At 42.1% G+C, this 20,704-nt stretch overlaps 1 protein-coding gene and 1 pseudogene across 2 annotated transcripts; one reads left to right on the top strand and one right to left on the bottom strand.

Moving 5' to 3' along the window:
• Positions 1–11,572, bottom strand: part of LOC119806469 — a 25,902-nt pseudogene extending 14,330 nt beyond the window's left edge.
• Etfbkmt (electron transfer flavoprotein subunit beta lysine methyltransferase) lies at positions 11,181–20,704 on the top strand. 2 transcript variants are annotated; one of them, XM_038319973.1, is made up of 4 exons: positions 11,181–11,285; positions 12,576–12,970; positions 17,013–17,143; positions 19,694–20,704. In XM_038319973.1, exons 2-4 carry the CDS (start codon positions 12,678–12,680, stop codon positions 20,035–20,037), a joined length of 768 nt encoding a protein of 255 aa, XP_038175901.1. In that variant the 5' UTR covers positions 11,181–11,285; positions 12,576–12,677; the 3' UTR covers positions 20,038–20,704. The 2 variants fall into 2 exon arrangements, with proteins under 2 accessions (XP_038175901.1, XP_038175902.1); XM_038319974.1 differs by lacking the exon at positions 11,181–11,285 and having other exon boundaries at positions 12,840–12,970; positions 16,987–17,143.

Below are 20,704 nucleotides of genomic sequence, written 5' to 3'. Positions count from 1 at the left end.
AAGGACAGGATGGCCTAGCTTGATATTTAGCCAAGCTAGCAAAATACTGAGCATTGATTTTGGTTTAAAAGTTGTTTAGATTTAAAGGTAGGGGACACATGTTTGTTTTTGCCTGAGGTTAACGATGGAGGGGCATATTTATTGTTGAAGTATAAATAAATGAACTGCTCTATCCCAGTCATTAGAGTATCAGACTCAAATAATTTACACAGGTCCCCTAGGATGACTAAAGAAACTTAATGTGGAGCCAAGCATCCCTAAGGGCTGTTGACCTTTTGCTCTGGAATGTCTGGGAGATCCTAGTGGCCTGCAGGTGAGGTAAGAATAGGATAATGGCTCTGAGGTATTGACAGCTGCCTTTGCTTCTTGCTTTTTACTATGGGAAAGGGATAAAATGGTCTTTTTATTACTATATAGCAGGGAGAGAAGTAAACATCTGAGAGAAGTAAACAGTTTTCCTGCCCCGCTGTGGATTCCACAGGTAGCTGTAATACACACAACCCCATCTTAACCCCCCTTCTGCACCTGCATGCTCTAAGGCAAATCCTTCTGCAGTAAGAATACATTCATTTAATCTAAATTTGAATTGAGCCTAAGTCTTTGGTTTCTCCCAGTAGATTCAAACACCACAACAACATGTTTGGTTGCTCAAAGTGTAATTTGGGGGCAGGAACCTATATACAATTTACGGGTAAATGCATATGTAAGGCTACAATGTGATAGTACAAACCTGCTAAGGGTCTGGAAGATTTCTGTTCCAGTCAAGCTCTCCTTTTTATCTACAATAAACTTTCTCCTCCACCACACCAGAAGCAGACATGCCTTTCCTTTTATTTATTTATTATCACTCATTAGATACTGGATTGCCTGAATGCAGATATTCTAAAGAGACACTGTGTCTCCCAATCCATCAGACTACTAAACATGGACACAGAAGACATGGTAATGTCCCTAGGAATCGCATGTCGGGAGAAGGAAAAGTTTCCAGTCAGAGAGGAAATTTATGTCCTGAAAAGAGATTTCACACAGTTCTAATAACTTGCCAGACCATTTTACAGGACAAAACAAAAGTCCAGGTAATGATAGTGAAACAATAGCCCTCTTTGTCCAGGGCTGTTCGGATGCCCTTGCTGCTAAACTTTGATCTCACTTCTGGACCCCGAAGAAGGACTCTGAGGTAGTTCACTACATCTCTTTGTCCTTTTTCCTAACATAGCCACACTGAATAAATCTCCTTTCTCTGCTTCCTAGTTTAATTTGGCTCTTTTAGTTGGCTTATTGGGGATGGGTACCTGGACCTGACTCGGGAAACAAGTTGTGACCCTTCCCAAGTTAGATGCCAATGGAGACGTAGGTTTGGTAGAGAAATTGAGACAGAGGATAAGAGGCATGCACAGTTAAGCATTCATGACGAAGTGCCAGAGTCCAGCTTGAGAGGAGGGCAGGGCCTGAAATGGGAGGATGGAAGAGGGGTGAAATCGGAGAGAGGACACTTTTTAGTTTCATGAGAGATGGACAAAAGGAAGCACATGGTGTCCTACTCTGACAGCCTGCTTCTCTCACAGGCTTTATTTATACACAAAATCATTTCCTCATAGATCGTTATCATTGATTACAAAACCTTTTCATGGTACATTACTTTTTCTAAAGTCTTCCTTGATTAGATAAACATATCAAAGTAAAAGAAGGGAAATGAGCAAAAAGCAAATTTCTTTTTTTTTGCTTTTTTATTGTTTTTATTGAGCTATACATTTTCCTCACTCCCCTCCCTTCCTCCCCTCTTCCCTTTTACCCTCTCCTGTGACTCCCGTGCTCCTGATTTACTCAGGAGATCTTGACTTTTTCTCTTTCCTACGTAGATACATGTATATCTCTCGTAGGGTCCTCTTTGTTGTCTATGTTCTCTGGGGTTGTGACTATATATAGGCTGGTTTTTCTTTGCTTTAAGTCTAAAAGCCACTTATGAGTGAGTACATATTATATTTGTCTTTCTGGGTCTGGGTTACCTCACTCAATATGTTTTTTTTCTAGATCCATCCATTTGCTTTCCTCCAGTCTTAAAGATTAGATCTGCATTAGGTGCTCCCTTTGGATGTTGGCTACTGCTCATGATTGGTGTTTGCTGGAGCTGGGCGCTGTGCAAGAGACTGTAACACTTTTTGATAATCTTCTAGCTCTTGTTGCTCATTGATATCTAATGTGAGCTTTTTCATTCTCATTCTTGTTCTGCTTGCTGCTGGTTCCAACAATTTGCAGCAAGTTGGGACGACAAGGGCACATTAATAATCTGAAACTGCTGCTTATTGCCTTTTCTTGTTCACATGACAAAGGCATTGTGTCTGCAGACTCAGTCTCTCCTTCCTCCCCACCAAGTGAGGACCCTTTCCTCAGCTGGCTTTTGAGATGCAAAGGAATAGCAACATCAAGTTGGTGCACTTTAATAGATTCAACACTTTTCTGCTGAAGGTTTTCTAACGTCATTTTGTCCAGAGCCTGAATGAACCCTCATCTTCTACACGAGGAACATTCAGTCCACTTCCTTTAACGACCACCTCAGCACTCTCTTTAGCAGTCCCATTCTCCTGTTGGAATCTGTGAGGTCATTTGTATTTCCTCCTCCTCCTCCTCCTTCTCCCCTCCTCTTCCCCTCCTCCTCCTCCTTCTCCTCCTCCTCCTCCTTCTCCTCCTCCTCCTCTTCCTTTTCGGAACCCTCTTCTTCTGCCTCATTCACTTCACTTTCATTTCCAGACTGTTCTTTGGTTTCAGCTCCTCCTCCTCCTCCTCCTTCTTCATCATCCTCTTCAAGATTTCCCATTCTGTCATAGAATCTTTGGACTCCTTGTCATTTACTAGGCCTCATTTTATTAAGAATTCTCCTTCCAAGTCTTGTTCCTGCCTGATAGATTCTTCTAGAGAATTACAGAGTTTGATCTTTGGTCTTAGCAGTTCTAGTGTATCACTAATCATGTAATCTATATCAATAGGAGATGGATGGTCTTTCGTCCAAACCTCCAAACTTTTCTTCTACCAAACATAATGCTGAAACTATACAAGGAAGCAGTCAAGGTTTTGTTTACTGGAACCTCTGTCAAAGTACTGGTCACAGGTATCCAAAATAGTGCATACTAGTCTAATTCTGAACAGATGCTCAGGAGGGTCCAGGGAACTTGGAGAACCATCAATGTTGACACCAAATGAAGTAAAAAAGAGTTCTGAAAATAACAGATGATTTCACCATTCTTTAATTATAAAGTTCTCCTAAGAACTTGGCACTACTGATACGCCTCTGGCTAAAGTTAGGTTGATTAACCTCCATTCCCAATAGAATATCTTCAAGTACTCCATCTACAACATGGTTTCCTACATCCTCCTGATAGAGTACTAGTTCAACTACGAGGCTGGCCACACAGTGAATGCCAGATGTTTATCATACAACAAGTAACATAGTCTTTTACTTCTTAGTCTTGCTGGGCAACTTTCATATCTGTCTCAAAACCTTCCCAACAGTGACCTTAGAGAGATCCATATAAAAAAGTTTTCTGACACACTCCTGAAGTGGAGGATGTTTCTTTCTCACTGTCTTTCCAGCTGGAGGTGGGTTGCAATAGTAATATGCATTCTCTACCATTGTAACATTCCTCGCATCAACATGCATTGCTTGTTTTTTTCTCATCATTTGTTCCAAAAGCACACTGGTCCTCAGGTGTGATTCTAACAATCTGAAAAGAAATCGTCCACAGGTCTCCAGTAGAGTACATGGCCATTCAATATGATGATGAGAAAAGTCTGACAAAAGTGTCTTTAAACAATACAGTGTATCATTTTTGGTGAACATCTTAAACTTGGTTAGTTCTCCAATAAAAGCGATTGTTTTGTTCTTTGTTTCAATGTTGATATGGTCCTTTTTTCGTACATGAAATCTGAAATCCCCCCTCAGCATGGAACAAAGATCCACTGCTACATCAGACATGCGGGGATGAAATGTAGCAACCAATCTTGCATAAAGCGGTAGCAAATCCAACCTTTGTCTAGAAACTATGAAGAGTGATCATACCAATTTTTTCCCGTTTGCCTTTGTGTTCATGTTCATGCAAAAATCCATGGCTGCCTTGTCAATTAGATCTCGGTTGACACAGGCAACGCTGGAGGAAGGCACCTACTGTGAGTTTGAGGTGAGATCCAGTGCTGGCGGCTTCTTCATCTTCTTGTTCTTGTTCATCAGAGAGTTTCTTTGTAAGGTCTTCAGCTTCATCTCCACCTTCTAACTCCAGTGTATCATCATTAATCTCTAGATTCTCCAACTCAAGTTCCAAGTCATCAGGACTTGATGCCTCCTTATTATCCTTTGGTTCTTTCGCCTCTTTGGAATCAGCATCTTTGTTCTGACTTTTTTCATTATCTTTAAACAAGATGGCTGGAAGAAATGCTTTCAAATCAATGAGATTTTCATAAAAATTTCAAGTGTCTTCATCTTCCCATATATCACCTTCTAAGTCATATTCTCCAGGTTTACAAGGTCTAAATATATCGATTCCAGGTCCATGTTCTTCTGTCCTGAGGAAGATCTGGCATATTTTCATCTGAAAGGTCTGCTAAGGACTGAGAATTTGCCAGCAGCTTATGGTAATACATTGCAAATTCCTCATACTGTTTGTGCCTATCTTCACTTAGCGTGCCTTAGAATGCAGAATGCGCCTGTTTTGCCTCTCAGTATTCTGAAGCTCCCTGTGTTCCCTTTTCAGGTGTTTGGTCAAAGACATAAATTACTCCTTTAAAAGATTCTGGAAAGGCTGTTGCTTCTCTGGACTCAGGAGGAAAGTTCAAATTAAACTTCTCTGCAGCACTCTTTCCTTGGTATGAGTCCAACAGTATCATCTCCACAATGGTGATAGAAGCTAATCACCACAGAAACATGAGCATGGGATTCTCGATCAGCATTAGTAATACTTTTTAGCTCTTAATAGATCAAGGAAAGACCTTCCTTGTCAGTGAAAATTCCCACTGTTGTCAATTCTGCAATGATACACAAGTCAGTTCTTAGCTTGGTAATGGTAGGCATTTTCTCCTCTTTCCTTGCTTTCAAATGCTTTATCCACATGGGAAGAAGTGAGGGCAGGAAGTCAGCTACCGCTGGTGAAAGAGAGAGCAGAGGTGTACTGCACAGTTCACACCAGAGACTTTTAATTTTGCTTCCACAGTGGAAGCTACCGCTTCTGCAATATATTTGCTTAAATTCAGGCCATTAAAATCATGAGACAAGGAGTCTCGCTGTTGTTCCGTAATTGTTTTTAGTTTTTTTTTGTTTAAAGTAGTACTTTTCTTTATGCTTGAATCTAGGCGCCTGATGAAATTTTCTTCTGGTCGGTTGTCTGGAGCATTTTGGTTTTTGCTACGGATTTCTTTTTTTTTTTTTTTTTTTTTTTTTTTGGTTTTTCGAGACAGGGTTTCTCTGCAGCTTTAGAGCCTGTCCTGGAACTAGCTCTTGTAGACCAGGCTGGTCTCGAACTCACAGAGATCCGCGTGCCTCTGCCTCCCAAGTGCTGGGATTAAAGGCGTGCGCCACCACCGCCCGGCTGCTACGGATTTCTTTTTGTAACTGATGCCGTTCTCAAGCTTCCTGATGAAGCTGAAGGAATTCTTCTTTCTCTTTCAGCCGAGCAGCTGCTGCTTCTTGCTGCTGGCAAACAGCCAATTTCACGAGAACTAAAATCTAACATGATAAAATCAGTTCTTTTAACTCAATGTCTTTTTTCTTAAAATCAGTGCCATAAACCCTTGCGGTTACAGAAATGCTAGACAGGATTTCTCTAAGTTTGACTAAGTTAATAGATCAGAAGTCATTTCCTACCACCTGTTATATCAAGCTTATTCTTTATTATTTTATTAATCGACTATGATGAATATTGATGGGGAAGCTCAACCAATCACATCTGGTTAGGGTGTGGCTGCCTGCAGCCCAGGTAGAAAAACCAGGGTAGGTAGGTGCTCGCAGGACCATTTTGGACTTTGGACCTCTCACTCTTGTAGCGTGAGTTCCCCCCTTTTTCAATTATTAAATTATATCTATTGTTTTTGAGCTGGTCTGGTTATTTATCGTACTGACAGAATATCTGATCTTTCTAAAAAAAAAACCCAATCCCTCAGCCTCTTGTTTAGTTTTTTCTTTCCTTTTGTCTATTTTTCTTTTATATCTGACATAAAACTGTTGGGTCCAGGTGTCACACAATGATGGGGTCACACAATAGACCACAAAAGTCTATTAAACCAGAAGCAAACTTTATTCCAGAAAAAGAAAAAAAAAAAATCACCACAGGGCACACAAAGCTTCTCAACTCTGGCTGTGACCACAGCCAGAGATCTGGCTTCTCTAGCTGTGGCTATGGGACTGGTTTTGGGCCTCCTTTTGTAATAAAATCAAGCACCAGGTGTGGATCAAAGAGCTTTTACATCCTTGAGGTCAGGCTTAAAGTCACAACTTTTGTTTAGGACATGAGAATGTTAACTTTCACTGTCCCTGAAAGAATGCAAGGCAGAGTCACATGGGAGGACAGTTAAAAATGAAGGGAATGGGAGGGAGCAGGGGGCCCCCTAGAGGCAATAGTTGGAAGCTAACCTTTATCTGCAGTACCCGACTAGCTGGAAAGCTGGGAGGCAGGGGACAATAGTTAAAAGTTTACCTCTGTACACAGTGGCTGCCGGGATGTCTGATCTTAAGGCAGAAAGTGTTTGTTAAAGGTTAACACTGGCTGCCAGTTTTGTTTATCTATTTTTTTTCCCCAAAATGTGTTTGGGCTTACAACTCTATATTTCTATATTCCTGGACCAAATCTTTTATTTGTATTTTATTTCTGGACTCTTTAAGACCACCTCCTTCCTTTGACCTTTAAAGTGCTGTGCTCTGTTCCTTATTCTTTCTACAATTCCAGAAAAGTCCTGATCTGACAAGTCCGCTCAGGAAGACAGGTTTACTGAACCAGAACAAGTCCTTGTCGTAAACTCTGTCACAATATAATCCCTACGGTCCTGCAAAAGGCAGAAGAACGTCAAGATGCCTAAAACGGTTTATTTGCCTTCAAGAGGGTATCAAGGTTTGGTATTAGTTTTATAATCAAAATCTTTCCCTGTCCATGCTAGTTCCATGTTTCTGAGGCAGAACAAGCAAAAACTGTGTAGCAAATTCCACCAAAGGGCAGTGAAGGGTCATTCAAGGTTATCCACGCATGGGATCTTTGTCAAAGTGCCTCCAAGACCTTGGAGCTTGGCGTTGCCAGTGAAGGTGTGCTCTGGTTCTCATTGTCTCAGGTTTGGTCCTGAGGAAGTTATCTCTGTCATATCCTGAGGGAACAGTCTGGTTCTCCTGAGATTACTTCTGCTCTGGGGTAAGGGCCTCCCAATCATGGATAATTGTTCCCATCTGGATATAGCAGGCCCTACAGGCTCATGTTACTTGGGGGTAGTTTGAGTCCCAGTTTACAAAGATGTTTATCAGTCATGGAATCTAGGTGACTCCAGAGAAAGATAAAGGAAGCCATAGAACCAGAAGGACAAGATGGAGTTATTCAGGCCAGTAACCTTCATAACCAGTTTTCTGAACTATTCATCTACAAACTGAATAAAACAGGTACAAATTCCTATTTTTAGTGTATCTTGCTGGCATAACAGGCAGAAATGTGCAGTGTTTTCCTCTGTTAGGTCATGCTGGTGGCAGCTCCATGGTTTCTCACTGACTCTGCCTTCTTTCTCCCAGCATTCAGTTTAGTTTTTCCGCCAAGCTCTACTCTGCTAAGCCACTGGCTGAAACAGATTCTTTATTCATTAACCAATAAAAGCAACACATATACGGAAGGACTTCCCACACCAGGTAAGGAAGACATCTGATTGAGTGAGACAACCTCTGACCTCTACATTCTTTGACAAGTGCACCAGCACATATCTGTATATATCATATACACAAATGCAAGCTACTCATCAATAATGTAGGCAATTAAAACATATTGGTTACTATAGAAGAAATCTAAGACTACACTGGAATTTCCTATTAGCAGGAGTAAACACACCATTCATCTGAGGCAAATGATGATACATTTGGGGCTATTACTTGGTAGATGGTGTCATTCTTCTTGGAGGCTCCTAGAGATTATAGTTATGGACAGCTGGAAAACCATTAATAGGATGGTAGAGAGCCTTGAACTGAAGGTTTGGCTCTGGTAGTGTTGGCTATGGTTGGACCCTAGGTAGGTCCCCTTATTATGTAGGGATTGCAACTATACTCACTCCATGGTATAGTTAGTCCTACAAAACAGAAGAGGACTGAATCTATTGTTTCTTAAGGATGGAGGTCTCTATATGGCATTGTGAGAAACTTGTTTTTATGCCAATCATTCTGGGATAGTCTGAGATACTGTAGCAAAAATAAAACAAAACCTGCCGGATAGGGAGGAACAAAGGAGACAGGCCAGTAACTGGTTCCAGAACCTCTTCTATTTTATTTAAACTTTATTTTACATTCCAGCCAGAGTTCTCCCTCCCCCCTTCCCCCCACTTCACCTTTAGCCCACCCCCTACTCATTCCTCCCAATGGGTAAGGGCTCTCATGGGCAATCAACAAAGCCAGAATCTCATTGTTTGGTTCCCTTGGCTAACCACCTTGCTCACTGCCTTAGCGAGACTACTGGCCCTCCTTCTGCTTCTCATAGGGTATTGCATCTTCAATGTTTTAGTTAAACTGGTTCAGTCTTGATGCGGGAGAATTGTCTGTAATCTGTCAATCATGTTATAAATAAACGCTGATTGGCCAGACAGAAAATATAGGTGGGAAAACCAGACAGGAAGTAAAAATGATGTGATGAGAACAGGAAAATTCTGGGAAGGAGGAAGTTGGTTCCTCCCACTCCTGCCCAGACCACCGAAGCAGCAGGATGTGATCTGCCCCAATGAACAAAGGTACTGAGCCACATGGCTAAAATAAATAAAAAAATGGGTTAATCAAGATGTGAGAGTTAGCCAGTGAGAGGCTAGAGCTAATGGGCCAATCAGCTTTATAACTTATAGAGATCTCTGTGTTATTTCTTTGGGGCTTGCCGTCTGTGGGGTACCAGGCGGGACAGAAATCCAAACAAGCAGGCCTGGCCCCCTTCATGTTACACAGTCTAGAGTTAACTCAGTTAAGTTCATGGTCCTAAGGATCCAATATAATCCCTTATACTTGAAAATAGATAATCAAGGATTTGAATAATGTACAAAGACAAGGGGAGGTAATGTAAGCCATTTTGAGTAAAACTTCCATTTTGAATAGGGGGTCAAATAAATTATAAGTTTATATAAATTATAAGACCTCCCTGGGTAACTGACATCCTGTTTGAGACATGAATGTGGGGAAGCCACACAGTCACAGGTGAATCAACCAACAAGAACAGGATAAATGTTCTCAACGAAATGTCCCTAGGAAAGTCTCCAGTCCCTGCATCCTGACTGGTAAAATCCTGGAATCCCGATTTGTGGCTTTTGTGGGTTTTGTACTTAAAAAGCTGTGTAGCATTTTGTCTCGGAGTGACAATTCAGCTCCCAAGTCTGTTCTGTGTCCCCGACTGGTCCCAGATTGATGACAATAAAGTTTTTTTGCACTGACTTGGCATTTGAGCTGCGCTGAATCCAAGCAGAACCCATAACAGTAGACCTTTATGCTTAGCATTGGAAAGACAAGATAAGCTGGTAAGCCATAAATACTAACTCTTAAAAATTTTTTCATTTTATTTAATTAAATTAATTAATTAATTAATTTTTCGAGAAAGAGTTTCTCTGCGTAGCCCTGGTTGTCTTGGAACTCACTCAGTAGACCAGGCTGACCTTGAACTCACAGATGTCCATCTGCCCGCCTCTGCCCCACCCCCAAGTGCTGGGATTAAAGACATTCACCAACACTGCTCAGATTTTTTTTAAACCTACCCCCCCTTTTTTGAGACAGGATTTCACTAAGTCTGGACCTCTTTCTGTAGCCCAGGCTGGTCTCACAGAGCTTCACCTGCTTCTGCTGGCTAAGTGCTGTGGTTAGAGGCGTGAGCCACTACACCTGGTGCTTAGAACATTTCATTTCTACTTTTAATTACGTGCATCTGTTTGTGTCTGTGTGCATGAGTGCAGATGCCCAAGGAGGCCAGAGGCATTGGATCCCCTCGGGCTGGAATCAGGCAACTGTGAACCAGTTGGCTGGGAGAGGCAGACTCAGACCCTCTACGAGCACCACACAGGTTCACCACCCCGCCACTTCTCCAGCCCCTAAATACAGATTTCTAAAGTTTTATTACATTTGTATACTGTGGTGTGTGTGTGTGCTGTCGGAGGACACTTGTAGACCCTGTGGAATTCAGGTTGTCAGGCTTGGCAGTGGGCCTGACACACTGAGATACCTGGATGGGTACAGCTTTGGTTTTTATTTTTCTTTTGAGACTGGGTGTCCAGAGCATGACCTTGAACTCCCCCCCCCCTCTCCTGACTGCTAGCTAGGATTAGAGATGGCTCCCAGGTCTCATGCTACATTAAAAACTCTTAACAACCGAGCCAGGCCCCAATTCAGATTTTGACCAAGCATCTGAAGAGCATTTCTCTTAATTTTAATTTAGACACAGAAACATAGCTGGTCATTTTCTTAGTTTGGGATTTTTTTCTTTCTTGTATATCATAGTAGATTTTCATTAATAAAAGTGACATCGGTTAATTTTGGAGTCGTGAGTTGAGGGACCAGTGGGAAATCTAAACTCATTAGAAAGGTGGATATAAGAGATTCAGAACCTGAGTCTGGAAATCTCCTTAGGCTGTGACTTTACAATAGGGGAGCCATATACTATGATTTATCGCAACTCAGTATGTCATAAGAGGTTCACTCGCCTCTCCAGATTCAGACTCTTACAAGTGCTTGGCATGCAGTGCTGACTGCATGCATTTCTGCAGGACGTTTCATAAATCAGAATTCGCCAGACACGGCGCCTGGAAGCTGTGCTTTTACACTCCGGGTCTCTAGGGACGGACCCGAGGTCTGAAGATTGCAAGGTTACAGAAGGATTTTAACGTTCGCAGCTGCCTTGAGAACTGAGGGAGTCCGAAACAAAACACAGCTAGGAAGAGGGGCGGAGCTGGCGTGTCCTGGCGGCTGCGCATTCCGCGTTTCTCCGCCTCCACTTTCCGGCCGCTCTGTTTTTCCTGCTGCTGGTTCAGACTTCCTGTCCCGAGAAGTCCGACTCGGTGCACTTTTTGTTCCTCTTCTACGCGTGAAGCTCCAGCAAAGTCAGGTAAGGCCACAAGGACCGCACTATCCTTTTAAAAGTAGAGTCCTGACCTTTTTTTTTTTTTTTTTTTTCTTTTTTCTTAGAAAAGTAACGTGGTCACAAGCATTGTTTGGAATTTAATCTTTTTATTTCTTTGCTTGAGGATAAGGTCTCACTTTGTATCCCTGGCCCGCAATGCAGCCCAGACTGGCTCGAATTAGAGGCAGTCCTGCCTTAGCATCCCAGACAGGTACTACTGTGCCCTGCATTGTGCAGAGGACCAAGGTCAGTTCCCAGTACCCCCGTGTCATGCAGCTTGCAACTGCCTCTGCAGACAATCACATACACTCAGACACAAATAAAAGTAAATCTTTAAAACAACAAGCCAGGCATAGCTGCACATGCCGTTAGTGTCCGCGTTCTGGAGGCAGATGCAGGTGGATATCTGTGAGTTCAAGGTGTAAGTTCCAGGGCAGCCAGAGCTGCATAATAGAGAGACCCCGTGCCAGTAAACAAACAAACAAAAAAATGGTATTCCTCACTTTTCCTTACCAAGGTATACTTTGGGTTATAAATATTTTAAGTTTAGGTTTGGTAAAGTCGAATCAGTATTGTCAGGAATTTAGAAGTTGGTGTCCTTGTATTACAGTGAAATCCACGCCTGGTATGATGGCGTACACCTTTAGTCTCAGCCCTAGAAGTTGGTTCCTTGTATTACAGTGAAATCCACGCCGGGTACGATGGCGTATTCCTGTAGTCTCAGCCATCAAGAGACAGAAGCAGGAGAATAACCACAAGCTTGTTGACAGATCGGTCCGCATAGCAGTGCAGCCCGGGCTACAGCCCAAGTCTGTATTTTTGGATATGAGTGTTTTGTCTGTCTGGTGCCTAGGAATGCCAGAAGAGGGCACCAGATGCCCTGGAACTGGAGTTATAGTTGTGAGAGGCCGTGGGGTGCTAAGAACTGAACCTGGGTCCTCTGCAAGAGCATCAGGTGCCCCCCTAACTGCTGAACCATCTCATTAGCCGAAGCTCAAGTCTGTCCTAAACACAAAACAAACAAAAAGGTATAGCTTATTTCATTTTCTTGAAGATTGTTGTGAAACAAAAAGCCCTGTGTATTTTTGTGATTATGGATTACTAAAAGAATTTTAGTTTAAAAAAAAGGATTTTTTTTTTTAACTCAAATTGAAAAGCCAAAACTGTCCTCTGACATGAACTTGCGTTTGTGAGTTGTTAGAGCATACACTAGTTTATTTTCTTGAAGTTGAAGGATATGGACTAAGAATTTTCAGTATTGTTTGTTTGTTATAGAGATCCAAAATTCCAGTGTCATCTAAGTGGAGAGGCAGACCCTTATTCTGTCTGCTTGGGGAGCGACACTGACAGACCCTGAGGTTTGGAAAAGTACTAATAATGGCTTTCAGCCTGGGTTGGAAAAATTCCAGGAGCCAATGGCGTTTGCTGCAGACTGTGAGCGGCTGGGTCCCCCTGTTGTCCTGGAGGACAGCAGGCAGCTGTTTGGACCCTGAGATGAAAGCCTACCTGGAGGAGAATACTGAAGTCACCAGAAGTGGCAGCCTTACCCCTGAAATCCAGTTGCGGCTTTTGACCCCCAGGTGCAAGTTCTGGTGGGAAAGAGCTGACCTGTGGCCCTACAGTGACCCCTACTGGGCCATCTACTGGCCAGGAGGCCAGGCCCTCTCCAGGTATGTCTCATTAAATGTGAATCTTTACGGCTCCTTTCAGCACCTGCCCCCACCTCCATTCCATTTTTTTAAATTTATTTATTATGTATACAATATTCTGTGTGTATGCCTGCAGGCCAGAAGAGGGCACCAGACCCCATTACAGATGGTTGTGAGCCACCATGTGGTTGCTGGGAATTGAACTCAGGACCTTTGGAAGAGCGGGCAATGCTCTTAACCTCTGAGCCATCTCTCCAGCCCCCCTCCATTCCATTTTTTTTCTGACCCTATAACATTACAGCAAAACCAGAAAATCACTGGGGCTTGTGCAGATCCCAGCTTGTATATGATGTGGATGGCTATCCTTCTCATAAAATTAGAAGATTTGTCCTGTGGGAAGACAAAGTCACCCCCAAAACAGCTCCCAACAATTATATGTTGGAAGTATGTGATCTGCTTTTTTATTTTGATTTTTATAGTGGGTTACAGTTAAGAGATTGCATGACTCTCAGAAGAGACTTTGGATTTTGGACTTTTAAACATTGTTGAGACTGTGATAGACTGTGGGGACTTTTGAAGTTGAACTAAATGCATTTTGCATCTTGATATGGCTACTAGCTTATAGGGGCCAGGGAGTGGAATGTGGTAGTTTGAATGTAATTGACCCCCAGAATCTCATAGGGAGTCACACTACTAAGAGGTATGACATTGCTGGAGTGGGTATGGCTTTGTTGGAGGAAGTGTGTCACTGTGGGGTTGGAGTTTGAGGTTTCCTATGCTTAGGATACCACCCAGTGTCTCAGTTGACTTCCTGTTGCCTGTAAGATGTCAGACTCTTACCTACTCCTGAACCATCATGTCTGCTTGCACACTGCTTTGCTTCCCACCGTGATGATAATGGACTGAACCTCTGAAATGTAAGCCACCCCAATGAGATGTTTTCCTTATGAGGGTGGACATGGTCATAATGTCTCTGCACAGCAATAGAAACCCAAAGACAGATCCCATTCCCTCAGGGGCTTGAAGAAAGTTCTTCCTTGCTAAAAACAGAATCATTTTTATCTCTGACAAGAGGAACTTGTAGCCCTTCCGTTAACACATAACTGTGGTAACTAGGGTGACTATTAACTTGTCAAGGTCAGTACTAACTTTCTCCTTTATTCCCTTTAATTCTCTGTGCAATTACAGAGTATAAAAGGTGTGTAGCCTTTTTTTTTTTTTTTTTTAAAGTAAAGTGGCAGCCATCCAGATTCACCCTCTGATCCTGTCAGTCCTCACCAACTTCACACCTCCTCTTTGGGACCTGGACCCGCTGGAACTAGATCCCAGGAAAACATTAAAGAAGAAAATGTTTCCTAGGCTTGCCTGCCCGTAGGCCAAACTTCTCGATGTCTCTAGCTGGTGTCAAGTTGACAAAAAACTAAACAAGATTGGATGCTTCCAGTGAAGCTTAACAGAGGGAAGACCCATCTTGAATGTGGGTGACACTGTTCTAACAGGAATGGGTCGCTCACTGAATACAAAGAGAAAAAGGAAGAAAACTAGATGAGCCCTTGTCAGGATCCATGTGCCAGCCCCAACATAAACTCTCTCTCTGGACACAACTCACATGGCTTTATTGGGAGGGAGATTCTCAGGGATCCCTCATGAAATCCTGAGTTCATTTCCTGAAAATTTCTCTGCATTTATTCTCCAATCAGCCTTTATACCAAACCATAAACTGAGGGGGAAATACATTAGCATTCTGTTACCTAGGTAACCAGGTGAATGGCTTTAGTCACGCCCACATCTACCTATGCTTGCTCTGTCAACGTCTTCCTGATCTGTATGCCAGCTCTGTCACTTAGGCTTGAATTAGCATCTCTATCCAGGCATCCTCCAAATTACAGAGAAGGAGCAAAACAACATCCTGACCCCTTGTTAGGGTAGGGTCAGCCTGTCTGGAAGGCTACGTGACCACCTGAGGTGTGCTAGGGCTTGAGAGCCTGGCTGCCACACCATGTAGAAATATAGACCTACAAGTCCTACAGTTCTTTTCTTCCTAATTTATACTGATGTGAGCAAGCACTCTCATACTTTGGCTGTCACAGCCCCCTCCTCCCAGGCCTTCCTTCCCCCTGACAGACGGTATCTCCAAACTGTTCCTTCAGAAGAGACTCTTCCTCACACCTTACAAGTTTCCTGTCAGGTATTTGGTTACAGCAATGAGTCATACTGACTTTTTAAAAATTATTTCTTTGAGACAAGGTCTCACTATTGCAGCCCTGGTTGTCCTGGAACTTGATCTGTAGACCAGGCTGCCCTGGATCTCAGAGATCCACCTGCCTCTGCCTCCTAGTGCTGGGATTAAAGGCGTGTACCACTAAGCAACTTTTAAAAAAATCCATTTTGTGTATGTGTGTCTGTGTACCTTGTGTATCTGGTGCCCATGAAGATCAGAAAAAGGCATCAGATCCTCTGGAACTGGAGTTATAGACAGCAGTGAACTGTCATTTGGGTTCTGGGACTTGAACCTTGATCTTCTACAAGAGCAGCAAGTAAGTGCTCTTAACTGCTGAGCCAACTCTCCAGCCCTCAAACTAACTCACCCCCAAGGTATTATTTTGATAGCAGCTTGGCCAAACCTTTGGTGCTTCATTGCGTAGCTTTACCCCCTTACGTGTAGCATGAATAATAAAAACCCAAAGACAGATATTGGGGTTCAAGCCGAAGATCAGAAAAGCAAAGCAGCCAAACACTAGAGAGACCTTTTACCTCTACCAAATCTTAAAACCAAAAAGGCAAGATCCTGTGTTGCGGGAGCTCCTTCCGCTCCTTCAGCCAATAGCCGCTGAGATACCAGTCCATTGGGGCGTGGTCTCTCAGCGGCTATTGGCTGAAGGAGCAGAAGGAGCTCCCGCAACAATCCTGGCTCCACGAATCCTCAGACTCCACACTCCAGTTTGTCTCTTCCCCTTCATATTCCTCTCTCTGCCCAGCCATATCCTTCCTGTATCTACCTTCCTAGTGCTGGGATTAAAGGTGTGTGACTCTCAAACACTGGGATTAAAGATGTGAGCCCCCATCACCTGGATCTGTTTCTGGATCGATCTTGTGTAGCTCAGGGTGGCCTTGAACTCACAGAGATCCATTTGCCTCTGTCTCCTGAGTCCTGGGATTAAAGGTGTGCGCCACCACTGCCTGGTCCCTAGTAGCTTAGTACTGCACTCTGATCCGCAGGCAAGCTTTATTTATTAAAATATGAATAAAATATCACTACACTTACATAAGATTTTTTTTATCCATAAGTAAAGTATCTACCCTATAAGAAACTAATGTCAGCTGTTAAAGAACCTACATGGTCATGAAGGATTCATATGCCTTACTCTGTGTTCAGGTCCGTGTACATATCATCAGTTAGTACAGAGTTCCTAGATGGGTCCTAAAGACCCAACCCTTCAATGATCCTGCATTAATACTGCAAGCCCCAACTTCTCCTTGAACTGCCTCTTTGCACACAGGAAGTATGAGTGGTTGGGAATTTCTCTATGGCAGCTCAAAGACATCTTAGGTGGACCCTGCATTTGATTTGATTCTTAATTTTTAAGCTCTCTCATCTTGTTTTTCATATAGCTGTAACTGTACTTTTTGTTAAGAAGTAGTAGCTGAAACAGAGGCAAGTACTTCTACTTTGCTGTGGCATTGGTCATGATTTCATCTGGTTATGTCTTAAGGGGATGTAGTGGTTAAACAAAAGGTATTCCTGTTCCTCAGGAATCATATTGTTACTCCTGGTCTAGGTCAGGTATGTTCTACACCCTGGGAAAAATTACAATTAATTGCTTTGCGTGTTTGTGTGTGATAGCACAGGCATGCCATTGTGTGCATGTGAAGCTCAGAGGACAACTTTGATGAATTGGTTCTCTCCTTCCACTATGTTGAATTCAGGTCATCAGACTTGACAACAAGCACTTTGACCTGCTGAATCGCTTTGCCTGTTTCTGTTTATTTTTTTAATTATTCTTTTATACTTCTCACTGTCCTTTCCCATCCTTTAGGTGTTTCCCCTTTCTCTCTAATTTAGGTATCTTTTGGATAACCCTGATGTTGTTAGAGGAAAGTCGGTCTTAGATCTTGGGAGTGGATGTGGAGCTACAGCAATTGCTGCTAAGATGAGAGGAGCATCAGAAATCTTGGCCAACGACATAGACCCCCGTAAGGACTGTGTGTTTTAAAACATTTAAAGCTCACTACTTCCCCTTCAGGATATATTGAGATAGCTTATTGCCTTGTTTGTAATCTGATATTATGAGGTATGTTCAGTGGGACATTATCTGGGGTCTGAATTGACAGTGCATTTCCCCAAGAGGATTTGATGTGTTTGCTAGACATTCCAGAAGGATACAAATGTGAGGGCATGTATGTTGCTTCGGGGTTGAGAATTCCCTGAAATGTGTAAGTAATGTTTATTTGACACAAAATTCAAGTAAAGATAAGCTTGTGTCTTTGGCAGATTTTTTTTTTACTTCATTAAGACCCAAGTATGGTATGGTAGAGGCAGGTAGACTCTAGAGTCCCAGGCTAGCTAGGGCTATACAATGAGACCCTGTCTCAAACAAAATGGAAGGGAGGGAGGGCGGAAGGGAGGGAAGAACAAAGGCCTATGTGGTGACAGGTATTTCATCTGATTTTTTTTTATGATCCTGTCTTCATTTAGGGTAGAGCTCTCCAGGAGTCTTATTTTATTAAGAGGTTTCAGTTATAACTTAAGCTCAACATTTTTTTCTGTCTACAGTAAACAAACATACAAAAAAACCAGAAAGTGTTCCTAAATATCCTACCATTGTTGTTCTATATTCATTATATAGCTTTAAAAAAAAAAGAAAAAGAGAAAGCTATAGACCACCATGAATATGAGATCAAATAAGAGTCTTTTATTTAAGCTAGAGTCTGAGAGCTGGCTTTTGTCACAACGAACCCTTGGCCCCTATATTAAACACTACAGAATTTATAAGGATAAAAGACCACAATTGAATCACACCAGGTGTAGGCTAGGGGGTTTTTACTTTAAACAAGGGATCATTTCCCAGCAAGGAAAAAGGAACACTGATCTGTTAAACATTTCACAAGCATCATTTCTCAGAAGGGAGAAACTGTTCTGTCTAGCAGGATGTAGTTCTGGGAGGTGGGTATGGAATCAGGATAACCTGATCTCTCTTAGACCAGTTCCCCTTCTCACCCTCCCTCTTTCTTTTTTGAGACAGAGTCTCATATAGCCCAGGATGGCCTCAACTAACTATGTAGCTAAGGATGACCTTGGATTTTTGATCTTCCTATTTCCATCCCAAGTGCCACAATTATGGGCATGCACGACCACATGCAGCCTCTTGGTTTTGTTTTTAGTTTGTTTGTTTGAGACAAGGTCTTATGATGTAGACCCAGCTGGCCTGGTACCTCCCTTTGTAGCTCAGGCTGGCTAATACTTGCAGGGATCCTACACATCTTGGAGTCAGAGGTATGCATCATCATGCCCAGCCAGTATATAGTTTATATTGACATAAACTTTGAACTTCTTTGCTGAAAAAACAACAACAACAGGGGCTGGAGAGATAGTCCAGTGGTTAAGAGCACTGGCTGCTATTCCAGAGGACCCAGGTTCAATTCCCAGCCCCAATATGGCAGCTCACAACTGTTTGTAACTACAGTTCTAGGGATCTAACACCCTCACACAGACATGAATGCAGACAAAATACCAGTGCACATAAAGTTAAATTAATTCATCAAAAATCCCCTTTAACAAAGAAGATAAGTATAAGATTATTTTTATAGTTATTTATTTATTCATCTGTGTGTGTTCCACAGTGCACACCACATGGAGATATGAGGACAGCTTGTGGGATTTGACTCCCTCTTTGCACCATGTGTATTTTAGGCTTTGAACTCTTTGTTTACTTGATTTGTTGAGACAGGTTCTTTCTGTGTAGTCCTGGCTGTCCTTGAACTCCCTATGTAGACCAGGCCGGCCTCAAATTCACAGAGGTCTCCCTGTCACTGCCTCCTGCATGCTGGATTAAAGTTGTGTGTAACCATGCCTGGCCTTCAGATGTTGAACTCTTGTTAGGTTTAGTGGCAAGCATCTTAACCTGCAGAGCCATTTCACTGGCCCCTATTGTGAATTTAAAAAGGTGTTTAACCACAGAAACTCAGACTATCCCCCATTGACTTTTGCAATCCATAAAAATGGCAATTTCTAGGTATACAAATATTTATGCAAGGTTTGTGGGTATGATATGAAAGACATTCTCTTTCCCAAAAAGGTGACCTTTTTGCAACAAATTACTTCTCTCATCAGTGATAAGATCTTGGTCTAGAGGTCTAAATAGCAAATGATTCAGACTATGTACACAAGACTTACATATCATGGAGTTACAGGATGTTCTTGTGAGTTTTTAATAAATTAAAATTATTAAATTGGAAAAATTTCTAAATGCTATTGCCTGAGGAGTAGAGAAAGAGGCATATTGTCTGTTAAAGTTTTTATCTCACTCAAAGAGAATAAAATTGTTTCTAAGCCAAGTTCAAGAACTCTTTATGCAGAATTCATATTAATCATTGTTGATCAATACTGCTGTTTTAGGAAAGCTTGGGCCGAAACAGAAAATGAAATATAGATCGTATTTGGAGGGAAAATGTGTTTTTAAATAATAAGAAATTAAATAGCTTACTAATATATGCTTATAGACCAATTTATCATGTTTTGTAAAGTTGCAGGAATGGCGATTACACTAAATTGCAAATTAAATGGACTGAATCCATTTCCCATTTTAACCAAAAACATTTTGAATACGCAACCAAGTAAGTTTGATCTCATTGTTCTTGGAGATATGTTTTATGATGAAGACCTTGCAAACACTCTTCATTTGTGGCTGGAGAAGTATTTTTGGACCCACAGAACCCGAATATTGATTGGTGACCCTGGGAGGCCCCAGTTCAGTGGACACAGCATTCAGCATCAGCTGCACCAACTAGAAGAATACACACTTCCAGAGCCAACTCAGCAGGATAACAACGGACTGACCACAAGTGCAGTGTGGGACTTTCATCCCTGATTTGTCAGAATGCTTTCAAGTGTTTGTATTAAACTCTAAAAATTTCCTTTGTGGGATATAGTTTAAAGAATGCAGTTCAGTGGGGCTGGGTGGCTCGAGGCTTAAATACCACCACTTGGGAGACTGAGGTGGGTTGATCTCTCTGAATTTGAAGCCAGAATGGTCTACATGGTGAGTTAGTTCCAGGACAGCCAGAACTACATAGTGAGACCCTAATGGAGGGAGTTATTTAAAATTTCTCTGTTCAGCCCTGCATAGTGGTGCCTGCTTTTAATCCCAGCATGTGGGAGGCAGAGACAGGTGGATCTCTGAATTTGAGGCCAGCCTGGTCTACAGAGTGAGTTTCAGGACAGCAGAGCTACACAGTGAGACCTGGTCTCAAAACAAACAAATAGAAATTAGTAAGAAAATAAAAAGAAAGAAAATTTCACCTTCCTTTGCTATTCTACCTGAAATAACTCTGTATGGTTTATTAAGTTAGTAATGGTTATGCTTCCATTTCATATACCAGGTTGGCAGGATTTTATAAGAACAAAATATTCTAAGCAAAAATAATGTGAATAATACATATCACACACAACTGATTATGTAGACAGTATATCTTATATGTATGGATATAACATACACAATTTGCTATAGTAGTTATAAAATATCTTTGGAAAGATGA

Source organism: Arvicola amphibius, chromosome 2 (assembly GCF_903992535.2).
Source record: "Arvicola amphibius chromosome 2, mArvAmp1.2, whole genome shotgun sequence".
Classification (NCBI taxonomy): Eukaryota; Metazoa; Chordata; class Mammalia; order Rodentia; family Cricetidae; genus Arvicola; species Arvicola amphibius.
Note: the sequence above shows the minus strand (reverse complement) of the source record. Positions and strands in the feature narration are given on the sequence as shown.